Source organism: Astatotilapia calliptera, chromosome 22 (assembly GCF_900246225.1).
Source record: "Astatotilapia calliptera chromosome 22, fAstCal1.2, whole genome shotgun sequence".
NCBI classification, from domain to species: Eukaryota; Metazoa; Chordata; class Actinopteri; order Cichliformes; family Cichlidae; genus Astatotilapia; species Astatotilapia calliptera.
In genome coordinates, this window is record NC_039322.1 from 22,482,663 (window position 1) to 22,508,868 (window position 26,206).

The window sequence follows — 26,206 nt, forward strand, 5'->3', positions numbered from 1 at the left end:
AATATCCAAAATACACATTACTCATATTCATTTTTTTCTACCTTTCTATTGGATGTTTGTACCAATTAGTACGTATTTAATGGTTATAATCTGCAAAACAATGCTTTCCCTAGAAATCAACTGCAGAAAAGACCTGCAGTTGACCTTTTCTGGTCGTTAAAATTATCATTGACATTCAAGAAAATATTTATGCTCAAAATTCTGACTTTAAGTAATCTGATTACATGTAATCTTTTCAGGTAATTTCTTTTTACAAGCTTTTACCAAGCATAATTTCTTTAACTAAAAATAATTTGAATAAATAAACTTTTTAATTACAGTTTTACTGACAATTATTGCAGCAAGTTTATCAGGGCAAACAAACATTAATTTTTTTAGTGTAGTGTAGTATACAATATCCAAAAATCTGCTATTCAAATAAGCACAATTGTTAATAGGTAATGCCTTATTTACACATTTAAACAGTATTTCAGAAAAATACTCACTGAAGAAAGGGTGGCTTTTAATCACAGTAAGAAACTGTTCAGCAAAGCAGTACCCTGTTCTGCTTTCACAATGTTATAGTACTTTTCGGCATTATTCACATTTCTAACATAGTGCAGTGTAGGTGTTTTGTTAGCTTTCTTTATTGAAAAAAACCCCCTCCCCAAAACAATTCGTACAAATTGTTTTCCTGAAAATATTACAGAAATTTGATCTCAGTTTCATTGTGTCTCTGAAATATTACACTCCAACAGTTTTCTGAACTCAAGTCTTTACTTATTTATTGGCTTTGCCAAGGCAAACATGCCTAACATGGTGAGGCTGTTTATCTGTGAAAGAATACCTCAGATCGAGTCCTCATTGACTTTTTTTTTGGCTTTACACCTTGTTAAACACTGATTCCTTCTTTCACATCCTAAGGCATGTTCTTTGATCCTTCCTCTTCCTACATTTTTGCTCTCTCTTCATGCTTCAGTCTGTTGTTTGTATTCTTCTAATTATTTGTTTAATTGTCTGCCTTTTTCCAGCATTTTGGATTCCAGCCGCATCAAGCCAACTATCCTCCAGGATTCAGCTGTCCCCGTTTTCCTTTCCAACAGGTGAGGCTCCAAACAATCCAATTCTCTGCTGTCCCCAAACCTTTGAGCCAGCTCTAATCTGCATTGCTGAATTTACCTCCAACACGCGAGTGTGTGCATGCCTGCCTCAACTGTGAGTTGGATCTCTATTGAGTCTTTTTTTATTTCGTGAAACTGTCAGCTTGTATTACATATAAAAGTCCTGCCAATGTGAAATAAATATTCCTCAGAGATTAACTAATCTCTTGCAAGAATGAGGCAAAATATAGGTCACATCAGATTCTGATAACGTGCACGTGTCTGTATGAATGTCTTGGGCATGAGCACATTTTGCGTGTATGGTTTGGTGTGTGTATTTGTGTGTAAAACCTGCCTCGCGTTATATAATTGAATATGGGGGGGTTGGGTTTTATTTGTGCGGATGTCACTCCTGATGGATGCTCCTCATAAGACAAGCACAATCAGGGATCATTCCTCATCTTGCCTCCCACTCCTTACCATTACTATCCATCATATTTTATTCACAAATTCAAGACCTTACTCTTTTTCCCCCCTCCTTCACTTTGTTGGCTCTGGTAGATAGTGGTGTCACAGAGAATTTCATGCTGCCACATGTTGTGTCTTTTCTGTCCTGATTGAGAAGGAGGCTGGCCATCTTTAATAATAAGTCTCATGACCGTTACAAGGCGACGGGTAATGGTGGAGCTGTAGAACAGATGGCTTTTCACTTTGAACCAACACACATATATATACTGTAATTATACACTTTTATGGCTGCATTCTCATTGAAGATCTATTACTGACACAATACGGTTTCATGGTTTTTCACTGGACTGGTGCTCATTTCCTCCACCTAAGTCTCCTGTTATGATTGTAAGTTGTGTGTTGCCACAAGCTCGCTGAGTGGTCTACGTGCTAAAGTTAGCTAAAGAGAGTTATTGTAACTTCTCAACAATTTCAACATCACCCCCTAAGGAATGGCCTCAGGTAAGGTAAGGTGTTATGGACTTTCATAGAAACAGATATCCATGCCTCTGAATTTTAGAACACCCATCATGTGTTCCTGAATATCTGAGGTAGTTTGAGGCATCTTGAAATGCCTTGAGGCCCTGTTTTTTGGCAGTTATTTTGAAGCATCTTATAATGTCTCTGCAAACAAAATAATATATAGGGGTATATATTTTTCAGCCAAATTCTCATTAGTCAGACAATTGCTGGCAGTTCTTTCATATGATGAAATATGCTTCATCAATAGCCTCCCAGGATTAATCCTATTGCAGGAGGAACAGATTGTGAAAAAACAAGGATGTTTTGACACTTGAGCTTGGATTCAAGAGCCTGGCAGCATCAGCTACACTTTGATCAAGCTGGATCGGATCCTGTGCTCTCATCAAAACAGAAAAACCCATATGATAATGAAATGAAAGGAGGAATTTCAGTGTTTTTGCTCTGTAGTTGTAATGCTGGGACCACCTGTCGATATACACTCAACAAAAATATAAACGCAACACCTTTGTTACTGCTCCCATTCCCCATGGGATGGACGTAGAGACCTAAAATTCATTCCAGATACACAATATAACCATCCCTCCCAAACAGTGGTCACAAATCAGTCCAAATGTGTGGTAGTGGGCACATCTGCCATATTGAGATAATCCATCCCACCTCACAGGTGTGCCACATCAGGATGCTGATCTGACATCATGAGTAGTGCACAGGTGTACCTCAGACTGCCCACAACAAAAGGCCACCCTGGAATGTGCAGTTTTGTCTCACAGCAAAATGCCACAGATGCCACAAGCAATGAGGGAGCGTGCAATTGGCATGCTGACAGCAGGAATGTCAACCAGATCTGTCGCCCGTGCATTGAATGTTCATTTCTCAACCATAAGCCGTCTCCACAGGCGTTTCAGAGAATATGGCAGCACATCCAACCGGCCTCACAACCGCAGACCTCGTGTAACCACACCAGCCCAGGACCTCCACATCCAGCAGGTTCACCTCCAAGATCGTCTGAGACCAGCCACCCAGACACCTGCTGGAACAATTGGTTTGCACAACCAAACAATTTCTGCACAAACTGTCAGAAACCGTCTCAGGGACGCTCAACTGCATGCCCGTCGTCCTCATCGGGGTCTTGACCTGACTCCACACAGACTTGTGTGGGCAAATGCTCACATTCGATGGCGTCTGGCACGTTGGAGAGGTGTGCGCTTCACGGATGAATCATGGTTCACATTGTTCAGGGCAGATGGCAGCTGAGAATGTCCCAGTTCTTGCATGGCCAGCATACTCACCGGACATGTCACCCATTGAGCATGTTTGGGATGTGCTTGACCGGCGTATACGACAGCGTGTACCAGTTCCCACGAATATCCAACAACCTCGCACAGCCATTGAAGTGGAGTGGACCAACATTCCACAGGCCACAATTGACAATCTGATAGACTCCATGCGACGATGTGTTGCACTGCATGAGGCAAATGGTGGTCACACCAGATACTGACCGGTTCTGGGTCCCCAGACCCCCAATAGCGCAAAAAACTGCACATTCCAGGGTGGCCTTTTGTTGTGGGCAGTCTGAGGTACACCTGTGCACTACTCATGATGTCAGATCAGCATCCTGATGTGGCACACCTGTGAGGTGGGATGGTTATATTGTGTATCTGGAATGAATTTTAGGTCTCTACGTCCATCCCATGGGGAATGGGAGCAGTAACAAAGGTGTTGCGTTTATATTTTTGTTGAGTGTAGTTCTATCTTGTGAAATTGTTTGAGAATAACCAGGTACTGGAGCCGAGTTGTATAAAGCATAGGGCACCGATTAATTTCTTTTGAGCACATGACTTCATATTGTGAAAATATATGCAGGTTTTATTTAAATAAAGGGAAAAATTCAGAGAAGAAGAAATCTGCATGAATGTGATTTTGGAGATGAAAAATAGTTTGTTGCTGTATCTTACTGACCAAAACTTTACTGAAATGCCGCTTATTCCCCCGTATAGACTAGCTTGCAGCTAGTCTATAGTTTAAATGAAATATCATTTCTCAGTATCATTGGGACACTGACCAAAGAGAACACAGGGCTAATATACACAGAGGGAGCAATCAGGGAATAAGAGACAGGAGGGAAACACAGCTGGGACAAATCAGGGCTGTCGAGACTAAGGAAGCAAAACCAGATGCATTAACATAAGACATGGACCTTCAAAGTAAAACAGGAAACATAACACAGAGACGCAGACTCGACACAGGGATTCAGCAACTATGGAACAGAACAGAAACCAGAAGGCACAACTCTGACAAACTAAACACAAGGACCCAGAGATCAAAAACAGAAAACACTGGAGCCCAGCAAACAAGTCAAAACAACCAAACAAACAAACAAAAAGGTTCACAAAAGGCGCAGGCGGCCAGGAAAACCGCTCCGAAAAAAGTTCAGGGGGCTGGCCCGGAAGCTGACGGCACAACACTCCAAAATCAATGGTGGCAACAAAGACGAAGGAGATGATGTCCAGCCAACACCCTGGAAAGTGGCCGGACAGGACGAGGACGTGGAGGCCGGACAGGATGAGGACGTGCAGGCAGGACGAGGACGTGCAGGCCGGACAGGACGAGGACGTGGAGGCCGGACAGGATGAGGTGGCGCTGAGACCTCTGGTGCAGACGAAGCAGAACCAGCCCGTGCGGAGGCCTTAGGCAGAGACGAAACAGGACGGGGTGAGGCAGGACCAGATGGCAGCACGCCAACCGCAGGCGACAGAATTGGTGGTGGCACTGCAGGTGGCAGTGTGGAAACTGCAGGAGGTGGCTCTGCAGGCAACGGTGTGGGAGGAGCAGGTAGTGGCGCTGCAGGCGACGAAGACTGGATGGGCCCCTCGGACCCTCCAGCGGAGGCAGGTTGCTGGACCGGTCCCTCGGACCCTCCAGCGGAGACAGAAGGCTGGACGGGCCCCTTGGACCCTCAGCCTGGACGGAGGATGGCTGGCGCAGTTCTCCAGAACCGCCAGCGGGAACAACAGACTGCTGGACGGGCCCGTCGGACCCTCCAGCAGGAACAGGTGGCTGGACAGGCCCCTCGGACCCTCCAGTGGAGACAGAAGGCTGGACGGGCTCCTCGGACCCTTCAGCGTGGACGGAAGACGGCTGGAGCGCTTCTCCAGAACCCCCAGCGGGAACAACAGACAAAGGCCGGACGGGCCCTTCGGACCCTCCAGCAGGAGCAGGTGGCAGAACAGATGACTAAGGAGAGGAGTGGCGGTGGCAAGGGCACAGTTTCCTTCGGGATGAGGGAACAGGAACCGGTGGAGAAATGGAGACCTCATCCTCTGACCACATAGCGGCCAGGAAAAAGGCAGGAAAACGAGGTCCTGGCTGGCGTGGGGAGGGAGAGGAAGTCCGTGGCAGCGTTGAAGCAGGTAGAGAGTGTGTGTTGTCCTGGGGCAGCGGTAAAGAAGTGGAGGTGGAGATAGAGAGAGCAAGCTTGCCAACCCTCATTTGCTCCCTCCAGGCAGCTATAGAGCTGCCCAGCACAGTGTCTGTAGAAAACTAGCATCTACTGCACTTAGCCCAACCGCCATGGTCCTCATCATCCTAGTTTTCTTTCAAGCATGTCTGAGGACCGTGAATATATTTTGTTGGAGTTGGAGCAGAAGTTATGTGGACTTTCTGTGGAAGAACTGCTCAGGGTATGTGAACTATGTAATATTACAGAAAAGCACAACAAAGAAATACAAAGCAAATCTCGCAGAGCTCTCGTTAAGCTTATTAGCCAGTTCTGTGAACGAGAAGAATTTTTCCAACGAGAGCATAAAGGCATGTCGGTGCTTCTGGAGCTAAATGATGTGCTGGCTTTGCTGGTGGAGGCACGGTCAGTGGCTGTTGGTGCGGGAGCGGCGGCCAGACAGACAGAGCGGGGATGACGGCGGAGACTGTGCACGAGGGGCAACTCGCAGCGGCGCGGGCACCTCCGGAGCGGCGGACAAGCCCGATGACATCGCTGGAGCATCAGGTGGCCATGAGGACGTCGCTGGACGGCGAAACACAGTGCAGGGGGAGATACTGCATTGGCAACAGTTTCATCAGGTGGATTCAGAAAAGACTTCAGGATAAGTGGACATTTGGGTGACTCAACAGCTAAAGACACGCTGAGTTTCAGTAGGTTAGAGCACCAGATAGAAAGCGACTTAAAAACGGGCTACTCTGAAGCTGAGATCGTGGAGGCTGTCATACGTCCCATCAATCCTGAGTTAAAATTAAGGAGCTATTTGGAAGGGAAAGAGGATCTCGTATTAACCAGCCTGAGACAAGTTCTAAAAGCCCATCATGCAGAAATAGATGTATCAGCAATTAACCAAGGCTACACCCACTTGAGTTCCTGATTAGAGTGCTGGATTTGCCTCAAAAAATTATTTTTGCATCTGAGCGCGCCCAGTCTAGCCTAAAGTACAACAAAGAACTTGTTCAAAGTCAATGTTTTCAATCCATTAGAACGGGTCTTCTAAGTAACAATGTCAGAGCAGAAATGAGAGTATATTTACAGGATGAAAACTGTAGCGATGAACTCTTATTAATGAAAATGCAAACAGCCCAGTACAATGAAAGCGAAAGAGCGTTAAAGGTAAAAGTCCACTGGTCTTTTAGAACAGGACTAAATGTAGTTGAGCAGAATGTGGCGCTTAGTGATCCCTGCACAAGCCAGCCTGATACAAAACCAGCTAAACCCCTCAAACCCTTATTTGCAAAAATTGAGGAAAGTAACTCAGCAATCAGGGACCTTAAAGGACAGGTAGCTTCACTAGTACAAACTGTCCAACGGGATAGAAGTGGTGACGGTGATAGGCAAGCCAGGGTGTACAGAAAGGCAGCTCACAGACCAAAAAGGCGAAGCTGTGCATGTCAACAAGAAAACAGGGACTGTGACCATTGTTTCAAATGTGGCAGTGACTCTCACTGGGCAAAAGGATGTAAAGTAAGGGGAGCTCAGAAGCAGGGAAACTGGGCGGGGCTGTGACTGCGGGACAAGCCACAGCCTCAGCACCAATGTCCCCAATGTGATAACATTCCCAAGGCCCAAAGCTTATGCACCGTGGGACACGGGAGTCCAAGTTTCAATATTGAGCGCATGCTGGAAATCAGACAATTTACCTCACTTAGAAGTTCACCCCATCAGTGATTTACTAAGTAAGGATGACCTTTTAGACTTAACACTAGGAAGGCCCAGAGCCCAGCCATTTGGCTTTTCTACCTTTAAAACCCGGAGAGCAGCCAAATGGCTGGTAGGCTTTTAGCTAAGCTTTAGCTTCAGGCAAGTGGAGCTAAATTGGCTAGTCATTCATATGTAAATTGGGTTGTTACCTGGGAATTCTGGAGGGAGGGGAGTGGGGGTGTGTGGATGAGGGGGTGGGGGAGCTGCTAAAAGCGGTGAGCTTCCTTTTGTTTCATCTTGATGCATTCTCAATCATCCAGGGAAACAAATCTCCAAAAGTCACCAACTTGGAGTGTTTCAGTTTGCCATCTTAGGGAGAAATCAACACACATGGGTGTATGTCCTTTGTTGCTGAGATTTATTGATAAAAACAGTACAAAAAATCAACCATTTGTACACATTTTTACAAATAATTATAAAAAGTGAGTGAGTACATTTCAACATTTTCAGCAATCACTCACAATCCTGGCACTGCCATGGTATCTGTAGTCTGCATTTACCACATGTGTATCTGTTGCAGTGAACACATCGCACAGTGGCATGATTGTTCTTGCAATTGTGTTTGACCTGACACATGGCTCTTTTTCCAGGGCTCGGTGTGGAGGGTTGTGTCAAAGGCAACTGTTCTTTTCTTGCCTTCTTCGCAGCTACATGAGAGTGAGCTAACTCCCTTGCAAGCTCCACCAGGAAGTCCACCCGTCTTTCCTTCGTCCCGGAGCATGCTTGATACAGCACATGTGCATTCAGTGCTGCCATGTCAATCATGTTATAAAACACGGCAACTGGCCAGCGCCGTGTTCCTCTGCGGACAGTGTACTCCCGAACCATCTGGTCCATCACATCCACGCCACACTTTGTTTTGTTGTAAAGGGTGACAGTGTTTGGCTTCCTTTTGGTAGTGTTATCAGTCTGAACCACGCCGTGCATGCTGCTAAGAATATAGACTGTCTTCTTCCGTTTGGCCGCATACGCCGTCAGCGTGGCAGCAGAGGTTGAAGGAATGGAGAGTTTAAATGTTAGTTGTAAACAGCTATATCATATAATAACTGCAGCTGTAGCTGTGATCAGACATCCCCCTGCAGGCCCTGAAGCTGAGCTCTGAGGTCCTCACAAACCTGCTGGAGCCAGCTTCCATCCTGGGGAGCACGTTTTTGTGTTTCAGCGCGGGGCGAGGCACAAAACCCAGATGGTCCAGATGGACCAGATGGTTCGGGAGTACACTGTCCGCAGAGGAACACGGCGCTGGCCAGTTGCCGTGTTTTATAACATGATTGACATGGCAGCACTGAATGCACATGTGCTGTATCAAGCATGCTCCGGGACGAAGGAAAGACGGGTGGACTTCCTGGTGGAGCTTGCAAGGGAGTTAGCTCACTCTCATGTAGCTGCGAAGAAGGCAAGAAAAGAACAGTTGCCTTTGACACAACCCTCCACACCGAGCCCTGGAAAAAGAGCCATGTGTCAGGTCAAACACAATTGCAAGAACAATCATGCCACTGTGCGATGTGTTCACTGCAACAGATACACATGTGGTAAATGCAGACTACAGATACCATGGCAGTGCCAGGATTGTGAGTGATTGCTGAAAATGTTGAAATGTACTCACTCACTTTTTATAATTATTTGTAAAAATGTGTACAAATGGTTGATTTTTTGTACTGTTTTTATCAATAAATCTCAGCAACAAAGGACATACACCCATGTGTGTTGATTTCTCCCTAAGATGGCAAACTGAAACACTCCAAGTTGGTGACTTTTGGAGATTTGTTTCCCTGGATGATTGAGAATGCATCAAGATGAAACAAAAGGAAGCTCACCGCTTTTAGCAGCTCCCCCACCCCCTCATCCACACACCCCCACTCCCCTCCCTCCAGAATTCCCAGGTAACAACCCAATTTACATATGAATGACTAGCCAATTTAGCTTCCACTTGCCTGAAGCTAAAGCTTAGCTAAAAGCCTACCAGCCATTTGGCTGGTGGCGGGTTTTAAAGGTAGAAAGGTAGAAGCCTGGGACTGCCAGTGTTAAGAGCCGTAAATGGATCTGAAGTCCCTTTCCAGGGTTGGGTAGAAGTTAGCCTTAGCCTTTGTGATCCGAGAGGAAAAGCTGCAGCTCAGAATGAAGTTCGGGTTCCAATCCTAGTAAGTCACGATGTGGTGCAGAAACCAATAGTAGGGTTTAATGCTATTGAGGAACTGATAGAAAAAGACACTACTCAGTCCAGTGAAAGCTTGTCTTTACTCAGAAATTCATTAAGAGTAGGACCAAACAAAGCAGAAGCACTGTTGAACCTTATACATACCACCAGTAGTAAGATAGTTACTTATCCTGTCAGATCAGGACGCAAAGCTATTGTTGTACCGAGTGGAGAAATGCACAGCGTTAGTTGTTCCATCAAAACAGACTTAAAGGTAAAAAGTGAAATGCTTTTTGAGTCGGATGAAAACCTGTCTTTAGCTGAGGGTCTGAAATCTAACTGCCAGTTGCTGTATGTATCAGGCAATGCCCGCAAAGTCAATATCTATGTTACTAATGTTACCAAACATGACATTGTTTTGCCACCTAAAACCCTTCTAGGTAACATAGAGAGGGTAACACAGTTATCCTGTGAATCTCAAAGAAGCTCAGATAGGTTCGGTTGTAGAAAAAGACAATCAGAACTCACCTAGCTTACCAGAAGAACCTTGGGAACCACCTGTTAATTTGGGCCACCTTAACACAGAACAACAGGCAGCTGTCATGGAAATGTTAAGAGAGGAGTCAGGCGCATTTGCTAAACACAAAGAGGAAGTTGGTTACATAAAAAAATCTAAAAATGGATATCAAACTCACTGATCAGATTCCTGTAGCCAAATCCTATAATGCGGTCCCACGTGCTGTCTATGATGAAGTAAAAAATCACATTCAGGACTTGTTACAAAAGGATTTTATTTGCAAATCAACCTCACAATATGCCTCTCCAATAGTGTGTGTGAGGAGGCGGGATGGAGGCCTGAGACTGTGTGTTGATTATAGGGGTCTCAATAAAAAGACCATTCCAGACAGACACCCTATTCCACGAATACAGGAAATCCTTGATGGACTTGGCGGCAATATGTGGTTTAGTGTGCTTGACCAAGGCAAAGCGTACTATCAAGGTGAAATCAGCGAAGACTCGAAAAAATATACAGCCTTTCCAACATCCTGGGGGCTGTATGAATGGAATAGGATCCCATTTGGACTCACCAATGCACCTGCAGCTTTCCAGCCGAGCATGGAGGAAAGTTTGGAAGGCTTGAGGGACAAAATATGCACTCCATATTTAGATGATGTTTTAGTGTACAGTCAAACATTTGAGCACATTTGAGTACATTTGAAGTTTTGAGATCAGTTCTCAAATGTCAGCAGGCTTGGGGAGTAAAACTAAGACCTGATAAATGTGACTTGTTTAAAAATGAGGTCCGCAATGTGGGCAAAATCATTTCAGCAAACGGTTACAAAATGGATGAAAAAGAGGTACAAGCAATACGAGCTTTGAAGGACAACCCACCAACAAACATTAAAGAGCTGAGAAAGCTTTTAGGATTTTTAGGATATTTCCGAAGCTATGTACAAGATTTTTCAAGACATGTGAAGTGCCTATATGATTTACTCTCAGTTGACCACACCCAAACACCAGCGCGGTCAGCCAAGGCGGGGCATGCTGCACCGGCCCAAAAAATCATATGGAGTGACAGCCACCAAAAAGCACTAGACTATTTGGTGGATGTTTTGACTAATTCACCCATGATGGCTTATCCTAAGTTTGAGGATCCCGTCATTCTGCACATTGATGCATCAGAAGAAGGCCTTGGTGCAGTTTTGTACCAGAGGCAGGACAGTAAATTAAGAGTAACTGGATATGGATCAAGAACATTAACACAGGCTGACAAGAACTACAGGTGGCACTCAGGGAAACTTGAGTTTTTGGCACGGTGCTTTAGAGACTACTTGTCCTATGCTCCCTCAGTGACAGTATATAGTGACAACAACCCTTTAAACTACATTTTAGGCACAGCTAAACTAAATGTGACAGGACACAGATGGGTTTCCGAGTTGGCTGATTTTAACATAACACTGAAATACCGACTCGGAAACAGTAACGATGCAGACTTTTTGTCCAGAACACCTTCTAGTATGGACTCATACATGTTAGAATGTACTGAGCTGTGTTCGCCTGAAGTGTTAAGCGCAGTAATGAATGCCATTGAAACACAGGAAGAAAAACAACTGGATTGGATATCAGCTATAACATGCAATCCAGAAGTAAATAAAATACTTACAGAAACTCAGCCAGATGTGAGAATCACAACACAGGAGCTATTACAAGCTCAAAAGCAGGACTCTGCCATAGCTTATGTTCTCAACCTAAAAAGTACAGGTGCAAGCTTTGACAAAACATCAGCGACCAAAAATCCTAAAGTAAAACAGCTTCTACATGAGTGGAAAATGGGTCACTTGGGGGTGGACCGTGTGATGAATTTGGCAAGGAGTAGGTTTTATTGGCCGAATATGTACAAAGATATTGAGTTTTTCATCACACAGGTGTGCAAATGTAATATTCAGAAACAAAACACAGTTCAGTGTAGGGCCCCCATGTGTCATGTGCCGGCTACTGCACCCTTTGAAATGGTTTCAATAGACTATGTCCATCTCGAAAAAAGCAGGGGAAGGTATGAGGATATTTTAGTATTACAGGTCAACTTCACCAAGTTTGCTCAAGTCTACCCTAAACGCAACAAATCTGGCAAAACAACAGCAGATAAAATTTTTAATGACTTTTCCTTGAAATTTGGTTTTCCTGATAAATTACATCATGATCAAGGCAGAGAATTTGAAAACCATTTATTCAAACAGCTGCAGAAGTACACAGGAATAGCCAATTCAAAGACTACACCCTACCATCCACAGGGGAACCCAATGGAAAGGTTTAATCGCAACTTGCTGTCAATGCTGCTGTAAACAAAGTTGTGCATGCCTATAATTGCACAACTAGTGACTCGACAGGATACTCATCCTTTTATTTACTCTTTGGTAGACATCCACGTCTCCCTATTGATTTTAATTTTTGGACTGAGTGATTACATGAGGATTATGGAGTGGTGTAACAGTTGCATTACCCAATTTTGCCCAAACTTTAGCTGTCTATCAGATGGTCACATCTGACTTTAGAATATTTTAGTATACAAATGAGTTTATGGTTGACTCAGTGACTACAAGGTGTGTTTTTGCTGATATGCTGCATTGGTTTTTCCAAATGTGGTCCTGTGGTTTGACCAAATATCTCTGTTTTGGTCTCATCTGACCTCATTTGGTCTTTCCAAACCCAAGCTATGCTACCTTGTGCGTGTGTGTGTGTGTGTGTGTGTGTGTGTGTGTGTGTGTGTGTGTGTGTGTGTGTGTGTTTTAAGAGCAACTACCCTTCCTTCTGGGAATCCTTCCAAAAAAACGCATTCTTGTCCAGAGTCTGAGATGTGGCTCTTTGACACTTTCAGAGCTTGAGGTGAATTTGCTTGGAAATCTACTCCTGGGAAGGCTGGCAACTGACTTGGATGTCTTCGACTTGTTTCTATCTGTAGGATCCCATATGGTAAAGAAATAGTAAAAACTTTGATTTACTCATGAAAGTGGCCACTTTTTCATTACTTTCATATATTGTTTTAATATGTATCCAAAACATACAAGTTTCGTTTATATAATTTTTCAAGGGATCTTATATCTGTTTTCACTCTTGTATGCTTTTCATACAAGTTTCACACAAGACAGATACAAACTTTATAAAATTTATATATATCTTTTCCATATGGGATGATGGACTTCCAGCTCTTCTTAGACTGATGTGCAGCAAAAATAATTTTTCTATGGTCACTGCTGTTGTTTTTCCTCCTTAGTTATGTGGTACCACACATCCCAATGCTCCAGATCAGCAAACTACCAATTCTGCTGCTTTTGTAGAGGTGCTCACAGTTACTCAATTAATCACGTGCCTTTGATTAGATTAACCTGGCTGCTACTTACTCTGTTAATTCCTGTGAAAGCTGTAGGGGTTGTAAATTTTGCATAGACCGTTTCTGTTTAGTTTTTTGTTTAATAATAATAGTGTAACATGTATATATGATGTAATATTTTATAGTTCATCTGAGGTCATAGTAAATTCATTGTAAGACCTGTTAAGGACCAGATTATTTTTATTATGTCCTGATATGTAAAACCTTAGACCTGAAAGTCAAAATACTTATGGTATTGTGCTGCATTGCACTACACTGTGCTTTAGAAAAAAAACCCACATACATAAATGAGAAACACAGCATGCCTATCACTGAATGGTCTTTCCATAAAGATTCATAATGGTTCCTGCTATATATGAAGTGGTTGTGATCACAGCTTATGGTGCTTAAAATCCACCTATAACATGCTATATGTATAGATTTAACAACTTCTCACTAGGTTGTGAAAAAAGGTGAAAAATACACAGTGTGTGATCACAGCACCTACTGACTTTTTCTTGTACTGTCAAACTGGCAGCTTACTGCTAGCAAAAGGACACTAGTGACATTCATCTAAGTATTTACTGATGCATCACTTTGATTTAAAAAAAAAGCAATTTATTCACAGCATAAACACCTTGCAGTTTTTATTGTTTTTAATGTCTGAGAACAAATATTGAGTGCATATCTTTTTAATCGGTTTATTTTCCCTCAGAGCGCAGCGTGTGCATGAGAGTATCTGCATGTACCTTCCACCTTCAAACCACTGTGTGATGATTGTTCTCTAAATTATGACTCTGTTGAAAAAAAAAAAAACACAGTCCTCTGGCTGTGGTCATTTATGTTCACAATTTGTAATTGCTGTCAGTTAGAAGCTGATTTACAGGGGTTTGTGTCTTTATTCACCTCGAGTGAAGCTTTTGTACACAGCTGTGCCTGTATGTGTCTGCTTGTTATGCATCATACATTTGATAGGTGGGTGAACAGCCGTTGCCAGAGGAGCCCATTTCTCAGTTAGCTTCAAACAGACAGTCTAATAGCTGCTCAAAGGACACATATGCCTCACGCTGTCTCCTTTTCCCCCTCCTTGCTTTTTACTGAGGCAGAAATGTGCCTTGTTGTGGTGAAATGAGTAAAGATTTGACTGAGTCGATGAAAGCTGTAATTAATATTTAACAAAACTCTTTCAACTTACATGGCACCACTGCCAAGTTGAACCAGACGAGAGGCAGAAGAACAGCGGAGACGTAAATGAGCGGGAAAAGGAGAAAGGGAAAGAATAGAGCCTTTTGGGCCTTTTAATTTCTGGCTAGAGTCCCGAAACTCAGAAATAGATCTTGGCTTCTATAACACATGCAATTGAATGATGGTATACTTGTTGATTTTCCATGATTGAAGCTTACGTTCACGAGGACATCGACATACAGCAGGGCTGCTTTGGCTCAGATACTCCCTTGATGTTATCTGTCAGTAGGAAAGACGTCTACATTTTTTTTCCTCGTGTCTTGACATATTAAGCGAGTAAACAAGCACCCCGTGGTGCACGGAGGTGCATGGAGCACAGCAAAACTCACACATACTGTAGCGCTCAGTAATATGGAACACCTCCACCCACTTCTTCACAGAAAAGACAGAGGGGAGGAGATGAAGACACAGGAAGAAAGTCATGAGGTAAATAAGAAAAAAACAAGAACAGGAGAAGAAGAACAGAAAGGGGTTGGATGCTTAATAGATTATTCCAAAGCTTTCTCTGCACTTATCTGATGTGCTGATTTGGTTTTTCTTACGCATGTCACTTCAGTCTGCTTAATAAAAAGTTGGGTAAAGATACTAAAGCATTGTCTGTTGTGACAGCATCATCATTTTTGTTATTTGAGCTAATCAAAACCACCCATGACCTGTTGGCCTCAGAACATGAACTGTCACTATAGGTGCTTGAAAGTCAGTAGCTTCTTTTCACCATAGCTTACCTCAGACCCATTTGCTTTATTTGTTTGCTTGTTTTTTTCTGATTTCCGTTAGCAAGTCTGGTGGCATCTCTTCAGTAAGTCTGTGGTAGGTGTTGAGGAACCAGGAGACACTGATGAAGTGGGCTCCTAGAACAAAAAGGCACAAGTGGGCAAGGAATAACTCCAGCGGAAGGGGTTAAATGAAGAGGATGTGGGACATATTGAAGAGGATGTGGGACCTTTGATGCCCAACTTACAGCGACTTATGGTAAAACAAGTAGTAGCTCAGTGTTCCAACATTTGGAAGAAGCATCTGCTATGACAACTGGAAATTTATTAGGTACAACACAAATGCTACGACAAGGGGGCGATATCATCATGCCTGCCCAAAATTGTGTACAAAGTCCCAAGCACAACTGGTGCAATGAAGACGTTGAGTGTGAGGGGAGCTGACCTGATGTTGTTGTCTGCTGTACTTCTTAAGCATCCTTTCTTTTCCATACCTTTCTGCAGCTCTGTTTCTGTAGAGCTTGCAAGAATGTTATAAACTAGTAGCAACATTCATATCTATCTATCTATCTATCTATCTATCTATCTATCTATCTATCTATCTATCTATCTATCTATCTATCTATCTATCTATCTATCTGTCTGTCTGTCTGTCTGTCTGTCTGTCTGTCTGTCTGTCTGTCTGTCTGTCTGTCTGTCTTACAAGCTCTACAGAAACAACATGGTGCAGCAGGTGTAACAGATCAGTCCTTAAGGCTAAGTGTAAGCCTTGATGGTGCAATTCCCTCATAGTGTTGCACTGGTGCTATTCATGGGTGAAATGGAAGGATGTAAAGAAAAGGGTCTAGTACAGACAACATCTTGCAAAATATCAGATTAAACTGGTTGAACAGCAGTCCTCCAACATTGACAAAACAGAGTTATTATTTTCAGTTTTCTGTTTTCGCAGAAGAGCAGACAAAGATATGGTTTAATTGCTGTTCATAAATACTATAGAGGTAACCTGTAATACTACATTATTCCCTCACAGATAGAGATAAGGTTAATAGAGATTGATTGTCTTTACACTTCTGCTATACAACACCTGACTGTGTGTGCAGAAACATATGTAATTGCTATGAAAATACTTAGATTCCCCTATGAGTCAAAGCTGTTCAGCTTTTTTCATGTATATATATTTAAAAATGTCAGCAAAGAAGCTGGAATAGATAGGAAAAGCTGTGTTTACATTTTGGACACTTTGGTTGTTAACTCTAATGCCATGCCATGTTTTCCTTGTTCCAAACACTATACATGTAAAACGCACTAGTTCCTTCATGCCAAAATGCTATTCTTTACATTATTAAATGTAAAAGCCTTTAATGGATTTTCATAACTGAGTATAGATGAATCACTCACAGAGATCAATTAAAAAACAAAAACAAAAGTAGCTCCTTTTACTTGATGATGGAAAAAAAACTAAGACAGGTGGCAAATATCCAGTTGACTGTGTTTTTATAGATTAAATTTGCAGAAGCATTATTTGCAGTAGTAGTATTATTCATGAAAAGGAAACCTTAAAAATCAATTCTGCTCTCTGTCATCAAGTGAAGCTCTTTTTACTTGCACCAAAGGCTGAGAACAAAAAATGTCTTTGAAATGAAATAGTGCAACCTTTTTCAATCCCTTTTAAATTCTGCAATGCTTTTCATCAACGGTCTCTTTGTGCCTCTATTTTCTCCGAATTTCAAATGCCATTTTCTCTCTGCCTCCTTTTGTGCACCTCCAGTGAGCATGTGGGATAAAGGCTGACGGCAGTAGGCCTTTATAAGCGGAACTCCACAGCAAACAGTGAGGGTGACTATCGGTGTCAAACTGTCACAACCTGATCTGTGTAAGACACAAGGCAGGGTGAAGGGTGAAGCGCTACAGCATTTTATGGTTCAGCAGTGCCATTTTGGGAACATGAGCCGAAGAATGAGAATAAAAAGAAGGGCTATTTTTATGGAGCCATCAGACTCTTTCTTCTCCCTGTCTTTACACTCTTTTCTCTCTTATCCCACCTTTCCTCCCATCTGCTCACCCCATGTGACCTCTCTTTTTCATGCCCTCCACACCTTTCTCATGCTTTCAACATCCTGTCCTTTACCTTGATAACAGCTTGTGTCTCTGAATATGTGCATTGTGTATTTTCACTCTTAGAAGGTATCATCAAAAAGTGCCTATTATTATTTCAATGTATTTGCCATCAAGTGCTTACACACAATTAATTTAAATAAGTAGTGTCTCTATATTAACACCTCCTGTCATATTTTAGGTGTACTATGAACAAAATTTACACCAAAGCAAAATTTAGTTATCTCGTTATTTATTTATAGAGGATTTTTTTCACCCCTATAACATTTCATGTCGTATTTGAGAAGAAAAAGCTACATGATTTAGTTTTACATTTTAGAAATATTTTAACTGCATTTTCTTTACTTGTAGCTAGCTTATGTTTATATTTTCAGTTTATCAGTTTAGCTATGCATTTAAATAGTTTATTCTTTCCTTTAAACTGTTTGTCTTTTATTTTTTATGTTTTATCTTACTCCTAGCTAACTTGAGCTACTTAGCTATCCCTGTAACTTACCCTTTTTTAAAAACTGTGTTTGTATTTCTTTTAGCCATTTTAAATGTTTTTAATCTCTTATTCTCTGACTTTTCTGACACACCCTTACCTGCATGTCCCACACTTTAAAAAGCATTGCTTTAGTCTTTACTAACACATTCTACATTTTCCCATTTATGTTTTTTTTCTCAGTTTCAATTGCTCGCTTTGTAACTTGTCTTTACACATACAATTCGCAGACTACCATTTCTAAGCCTTGAGTTGGCCCTTTTAGTTATAGGCACTTTATTTGATACCATAATCAGATGGGTGGCTGGAGTGCTAGCCAATGCTACATAGCTTTATTAGCAAGTTGTATCTATAAGCGTTTCTATATGAGACCCATATTGTGCCAGAGTTATCCGCCATATTTGAAATACAACCACATGTTCAACATGTGCAACCACGTCACAGCTTTTGTTAGCTGTCTAACGTCAGGGTCTGGCTGCTGGGCTAGGGTTCAGCATTCACTCAGCATTATCATCACTGGGGCTTCTTGCTAGCTTTGTCTTAGCATTCTATCTGTGTAGATGCTTCCTAAGAGCCAAAGTTCTGTTACAAGTAAAATGTGGCTAGTTTCAATCCAGGAAAAGTTGTAGACTGCTTCAACATTTTTCTTCTCCCAGCAAATGAACTCCCAGCAAACAGCTGATTGTCATGGAAGAAAAAAAAGTTTGCTTGATTGTTTTTAATGGACTTTTTTTTGTTTTTTAGCCACCCGCGTGCAGATAACTGAAGCACTTTTGTACAACATAATTGGTACTGTAATAAAATTACTGAATTTTGATGTACACTAATGCATTATTGAAAAATGTAATGTGATCACTTTATAATATGTGACACCCAGTGGTGGTCCTAGCCTGTTTGGCACCCTGGGCGAACACTCCCTCTGCCCCCCCTCCCCACACACACACACATACATAAAACATATTAAGGTTTGTACATTAACATAAAACACACACACACACATATGAAGGCTACCAAACAGCCATCATAATTCGTCATACAATGAGAACAGGACAAATCAACAATTGACACTGACTAATTAATATTAAAATCTGTAACATAATGTATTGTTTGGAGTTTAGTCTGTTACTGTTAGTATTTTTACCATTTCTTCTTGGAGAAACTGTAATCCACATTATTTCCTTAGGGGTTAATAGAGTCTTCTAATTCTGATTGTTTCAGGATACATGACCTGCCATTATCCAATGACACATCTGCTTACCTGTATCATTTGCTCGTTTCTCCTCCTCTTCCTTTCTATTTTTTCTAAACTCGGCATCTGATGGCTTTGAACTTTTCTTGTCCATCTTCCATTGGTTTTAATTTTGCACTCCAGTATGAACACCCATCCCCCAACCCGAGGATCAACACAACATAACCTAATAGACCTACACCTTAATTCACAGATTCACTTTGTCTAAGGTTTATTTCTGGGATTTCGCACAATCCATGATTCAAATCATGAATAGATAATGGGCTTGGATTTACAACATTACGAATGAAATGTGCTCTATTTGGAAGCCACCGGGCCCCTCCCCTTTTGACAGGTTGTGAAACTTTAAATCATCAAACTGTAAATTATAAATTTTAAATCATTATTGATCCCTTTACCCCTAGTCCTAAAGTGTATATTTATTTTCTTATTCTTCTTAGATTCATTGTTTGTTTACTTGCACTGCTCTAACTGGAGCTTCGTCGTCTCGTCTCTCTATATACTGGACTGTATGTAGTAGAGATGACAATAAAGTTTACTTTGACTTCAGCAGCGAGCAGCCGCACCGAGGGCTCTCGCACTCACTTTTCATGTATAGAATTTCGAAAAAACATCGGTGCAAATTATAAGTCTGTATCATAATGTCTGGTGTTTTCGTGTTTGTTGGTTTGTTTTTATTTTGTTTTATTTTGCGATTTGGTTATTAGACGCTGCTCCAGCCAGCCAGAGAATCCCCCGCCGCCCCGCCCTCTCCTCCCTGTGCCGCAAGCAGCAGGCGCACCTCACAAACGGAGGGTGCCCTTACTCCCAGCAAATGGGCGATAGAAAACCGATCGGTGCCTATGCCATTCCCAATATGCGCCGGCTGATGTCGGGGCAGCATGAGTACGATCAATTTATTTATTTTTTGCCGATGCCCATGATGCCGCCCCCCACCATGATGCCGCCCCGGGCAACCGCCTGTGTCGCCCGTATCAAAAACCACTACTGGTTACACCCAACACTGCTAGGAAATGTATATAATGCTAGAATATCACACAGTAAAAAAAACCAACAACACCCCTCCCCCCCAAAAAAAGAACAAAAAACAAAAACAAAACAAAAACCCCGTATTGTAGGGGCTGTGGCAATTCAGGGTCATGCCATTCGGGCTTTGCAATGCGCCAGTGACGTTCAAGAGGCTGATGGAGAGGGTGCTCGTGAACATCCCTCGTGGCCGCTGTGTTGTGTACCTGGATGACCTGTTGGTGCACGGTGGCGACTTCGACAGTGCACTGTCCCACCTGAGCGAGGTCTTCAGTGCCATCGACAAGCTGGGCTGCGGCTCAACCCTGCGAAGTGCCGGCTGTTGGCGAGAGAGACCACGTTCTTGGGCCATGTGATCAGTGCTCAAGGTATTGCCACCGACAGCGCAAAGGTGGCTGCGGTCCGGGACTGCCCGACTCCCTCGAACGTCAAAGAACTGCGGAGCTTCCTGGGCCAAGCCTCCTACTACCGCCAGTTCATCAAGGGGTTCGCAACGATAGCCAGCCCTCTCCACCGCCTGACTGATAAGGGTCAGCCGTTTGGCTGGGGTGATGCCTGTGCTGCGGCTTTTGCACAGCTGAAGGAGGCCCTCACCAGAGCTCCAGTCCTGGCCTACCCCTGACGCAATGTAGGAGTCGGGGCAGTCCATTCACAGCAGGATGAGGCCGGAGAACGAATGGTAGCATACTTCAGCCGTGCTCTGGGGTGAGCAGAGAGGAACTACTGCGTGACTCGGCAGGAGCTGCTCGCTGTAGTGCTGGCGGTGTGGCACTTCCGGCCATACTTGCATGGCTGCCGGTTCCTCCTGCGCACTGACTAACTTGGCTTCTGAATTTCAAACACCCAGAAGATCAGGTGGCCCGCTGGCTGGAGGTCCTTCAGGGCTAAGACTTTGAGACCCAGCATCGGGCAGGTCGACAGCATGGCAACGCTCATGTCCTCTCCAGACGGCCCTGCAGGCTGTCAAGTGCCACTACTGTCAGCGGCAGGAGGAGCGGACCCAGGAGGCACTGGGCGTGACTACTGCTCAGGCCACAGCCAGCGGAGGGGGATTGGTCCCATAGACCACGCAACAGCTGAACCGGGAGCAGGAGGCTTACGCGACGTTGGTTCAGGTGGGGGCCTGGCTGGAGGCGGTGCAACGCCCAGCCTGGACAGGGGTGTCGGGACAGGGGCTTGAAGTGAAGGCCTACTACTCCTAGTACAACAATCTGGAGACCCATGATGGCCTCCTATACCGGAGATAGCGGGGCCCCAGTCAGGGCAGAGATATTGTGCAGCTGTTGGGGGCCGGCCACTATGGGAATGCCAAAACTCTTCACCGTCTCAGGGGACGGTTCTACTGGCCTAGTTGTCGATGGGATGTGGAACTTCATGTGCACTGCTGTGACACCTGCATGGCACAGAAGAGCCCAACTCAAGGGCCATGGACTATTTCACAAAGTGGCCAGAGGCCTATGCGGTGCCGGACCAGAGTGCAACCATGACGGCAGAGAAACTGGTTGAGGAGATGTTCACCCATTTTGGGGTCCTGGCTGAACTCCACAGTGACCAGGGGCGTAACTTCGAATCGAAAGTCTTCGGGGAGATCTGTCGGCGGCTGGGGGTGGAGAGGATGAGAACCACACCGCTCTACCCGCAAAGCGATGGCTTGGTTGTGCACTTCAACCGCACGCTGGCCACTCAGCTCGCCATTCTCACCAGCTGCCACCAGCGGGATGCCCTTGGATTTGGTGTTCGCGTTCCCCCCCCGAGCCAGAGATTGATGGTGGGCCAGAGATGGACTACTACAGGAGGCTGAGGGAGCGGTTGCAGGTGGTTCATGACTACACCCGCCAGGCCCAGGCCGGTCCCGAGGGGGAGCTTTCGTGCCTGGTTACAAGGTCTGGGTGTACTGCCTGGTTCGCAATAGAGGAGTGTCCCCCAAGCTCTGCAGTCACTGGCAAGGGCCGGCGTAGGTCGTGGAGCAGCTAACAGAAGTGGTGTACCGGATCCGCATGCTGGGCCCGGGGCGCATGGTGGTGTAGCACCAGGACAGACTGTCACCGTACCGACTGCTTGCTCCAGCAGCCGCCGAGGCAGGGGATGCTGGAGGCATCCCATGTACTGATCCGAGTGACTCTTCCCCCACCGGTCGAGATCGGCTGGTGCGCCGAAAGAAGACACCTGGACATTTGCAGGACTTGTTGGGTAATGGGGTTGTCGGGGATGACTGACCTCTTAGGTGGGGGCTATGTAGCGGGTCACGGTTGTTTGGGTTTTGCTTGACAGCTGTGTTCTGTTGTTTCAGGCGGTAGCGTTATGTTGCCATGGTTACCATGTGACGCGCTCTCTCTGCGACTGTGTGTTTCTGTTTGGAGAGAGCGCCTTTGTTTTTGTTGTCGTGGTGTTCTGTTGAATGCTAATAAACGGCTGTGCTCCCTGGCTAACTCACGGGAAGCTAGACCAACCGATACCTCTGTCTCCTCCTTGTCTGAGCTCGCCACAGTATGTATACTCTGTTAGTACAATTAAATGCACAGCAAGAATGTTAAAAGCTGTACCAACACCATAAACATACTCAAGCAGGCGAGCTCAGTGCCCACAACTAGCTTGCAGTTGTACCTGTATGCATCTGCACTCAGATCACACTTTTTCTTTTTTCATCTTGTTCAGCTGCAACAATGCATAAGGATGCTGTCAGTCACATGCTATGGAAATTATGTGCATGGAATGTTGGATTTATGTGATAGTGCACCTGATGTGATAGGCTGATTGAGAGGAACAGACACAGTCCTGTGTTAAAACATCAACCTTAATCTGTGTGTCAGCGACTGCATTATTCACAAGGTAGAACTTGCTGTTCATAATGCTGTGGAACACGTTAGAGACCCGGGTCAATTTCACATATTTATTAACGCTCTCCAGCTCATCTCAGTAACTGAACAAGGTGCCTCCTACTAATATTTTGTGATTTGGGTAAAAGGGGGTGATACTGTAGATAACTGCACACTACATATCTGCAGAAAAGCAGGAAAGGTTTATTTATTTTCCTTCTTGGTCTGGGATGCATTTTACAAGGAAATCATATCTTAATATTTACTTTGTTTTCAGGCTCTAAGTTCAGTATGTATGTGTCTGTCATATACATATAACACGTTTCCATTTCTGGTTTCCAAAAGCCCCAGTTTCAAAATATATAAGCTGAAAAGCTGAAAGGTGCATTGTGTTGTGTTAACTAATTACTGTAGAAAGTACAGTGACTTTGTGATCATTAAAATGTTTAAATGTCATAATTGTCACCAATTTGATGATGAATTGATGATGACTCATAAATTATGACACCCTCCCCTTTATAAGTTACTTTTAAATTGGTATTGGCAATACTGGTCATGTGTTTACTTGGTATCAGTTTGGCACCAAAATTGCAGTATTGCACACCACTACTTTGCAGATCTTCCATGGCAACTGAATAAGCATTTACTCTGGTGTACAAGAACTAACAGAAAGCTGACTGGAGGTTTTTTTTTCTTTTTTCCCCTCTTGTGTTTGTTTGAGTTTGATTTTGGCAAGACGGCTTGTGAAAAGAAGTTTGTGATATTCTTTTGTGTCTGGGAGGAAGTAAGAACAAGAAAGAGAGGGACTCTTTTTTTTTTCTGACCATCAAAGTGATTCCATAAAAAGCATATCATTGCTGGGCCAATATTTCCCTGTCATCCAAACAGCCTCGAAATGCTATCCTCGCCTTGATTTTTTTTTTTATTTGAACTTCATTGTTTGGACATTAGCAAAGGCACAGTTACGCACACAGCAACGCAGAGTGATGCCAGCACACACAGAATCCTGTAGACTCATTCACTAAGTGACGTGAGCACAAATATGCATATTTATGATACCCACACACCAGTCATCCTATCAAAAGCAGAGCCGATGCTTCTGAACTAATTACTCCCGCAGACACTTTGCACAAGTGCATGCAGCACTTATACAGTACAATGCAAGCTGTTGTGCACTGCAGTGAGGACAATCAATCAATTATCCAGCATCTTGTGACTGCGCCCCGATTTCTTCCCCTTGCCCTCTAGTGTCTTAAATATTTAGACTGTTTGACATCAAATGCATACATGAATGTCAATGAGGCAAATCTCAGTCCCTTAATAGCACTCACACACACAGACACACACACACACACACACACACACACACACACACACACACACACACACACACACACACACACACACATATATATATATATATATATATGGTATGAAAAGCAAGCAGATGCAGTCACACGAAAATCATCCCAAAAACCAAATACAACAACAAACCTTTTTTTTTTATTTCCCCACACTCAGGCCCCATTTATGAATGCCGTGTTTCAGGATAGCTAGAAGATTGCTTGTGGACACCATGCAGGCAGAGAGTGATCTGCTGATTGTTACTTCAGGAAAATTGTATCTCTAGTCTTTGACACACAGAGAGGGAAAAGCCTATTTGAGGCATCCATTTTTTTCTTGTCTTTTTCCCCCCCTTATTCTCCTTGAGAGTGAAACCAGTAATAAGGCAGCCTGAACACAGCTCTGTGGCGCGCCTGTCAATCAAGGATCTCAACTGAGACAAAGCCACAAAGTCTGTTTCTTTACACACAGGAATGTAACATCTTTCGCCATTCTTTGTGTAACAGCCGTGTTTTTGGGCTTTAAAACAAATAGTGCCTTCCATTTTTATCTTCTTACTTTTGTGAAGTTTATTCTTTGTGGTGTTTTTATTGTGCCAAGACAAGCTGGCCATTTTTACAATAGTGAAATAGTAGAAAGTTTGCATATTATGATCTCATTCCTTCAAAGATCAGGCTACCAGGAGCCTTGGGTTTGCAAACCCAGGAATGAGGAGAACTTTTCATTATCCATTGCAAAAAAGAAACTAACCATGCCCACAACAGGCTACAAACATATAACTGCGTCATTGTCTAATCACCAAAATGTACCACCTCTCAGAAGCCACAGGCGCAAATTCCTCACTCTTGTTGTACATGCGTCTCAGTAATGCATATGATATCTACCTGCTTCTCTGCCATTACAGAAAGTTGTTGGGAAATGGACAAGAAATTAAAACTTTGAAGAGAGGGAAGAAGGAATAAAAAACTTTCCTGGGATGAAGAAAATTATTTTTATACAGGGCACAAATAAACCCGAGGACCAGTAATCCAAGTTTTATATTGTTCTCAGGTCCACTTGAGATCTTTTGCTATCTGATCTTGTTCTTTTCCACCTTGAACTTAGCTTCAACTGTGGGTCAGTTACAATGGTAATTGCTGACCATGAAGGTTCTGTCATTCACTTTTAAATATCCTCATTCATACACTCAATATCAAAGCACAAATGAGAATTTAAAGCAGTTGCAAAAAACCTCTGAAATAAACACTGAAATTTTTTTTCTTTTCTTCTTCTTTTTTATTTATTTATTTATTTATTTATTTATTTATTTATTTTTTAGCACAGAGAGCGTTTCAGCAAGATTTTTAAATGTCAAAAATGAATGTCACCAAACTCATTACTACTGGCTTGGACTGTGACTTTGTAGCTTAATCCATTTTAAAATTTGTCCCATCTATTTTATTCACATCGTTGTCTTCAGCAGCTGTCACATTTCTTTTAACCCCACTGGGTTACAGTTGAATAGATATGACAAAACCACTGGTTTAAATTACTGAATAATGGAAAGCTTTCAGCACAGTTACGTTAAGTATTCAGCAATATAGACACTTACCAGCCACTCATTAGGACACCTGTTCAGCTGCTAGTTACCGAAAATATCTAATCAGCCAATCATATGGAAGCAACACAGTGTAGTTGGGCATGCAGACATGGAGAAGTTCAAACTGAGCATCAGGATTGGGAAGAAAGGCGATTTAAGTAACTGCACATCCAATCACGAAGCTGATAAGACCACAGCAGGTGCCATGTCTGTCAGCAAAGGACAGACTCATCAAAGTTGGCCTATAGAAATAGAATAGATATCTAGATAGATAGAAACAGTAAAAAAAATAGAAAAAAGAAATCATGGGCTGATGAGTGTTGATATCTTTCGTGACATTCCAATGGTAGGATCAGAATTT

At 43.3% G+C, this 26,206-nt stretch overlaps 1 protein-coding gene across 2 annotated transcripts in view; it reads left to right on the forward strand.

Moving 5' to 3' along the window:
• Positions 1 to 26,206, forward strand: part of LOC113014343 (uncharacterized) — a 48,907-nt gene that overhangs the window by 18,114 nt on the left and 4,587 nt on the right. For both annotated transcript variants that reach the window (XM_026155798.1, XM_026155799.1), the window contains exon 6: positions 1,011 to 1,082. In XM_026155798.1, coding sequence (XP_026011583.1) covers positions 1,011 to 1,082 — 72 coding nt within the window. The remainder of the gene's footprint in view (positions 1 to 1,010; positions 1,083 to 26,206) is intronic.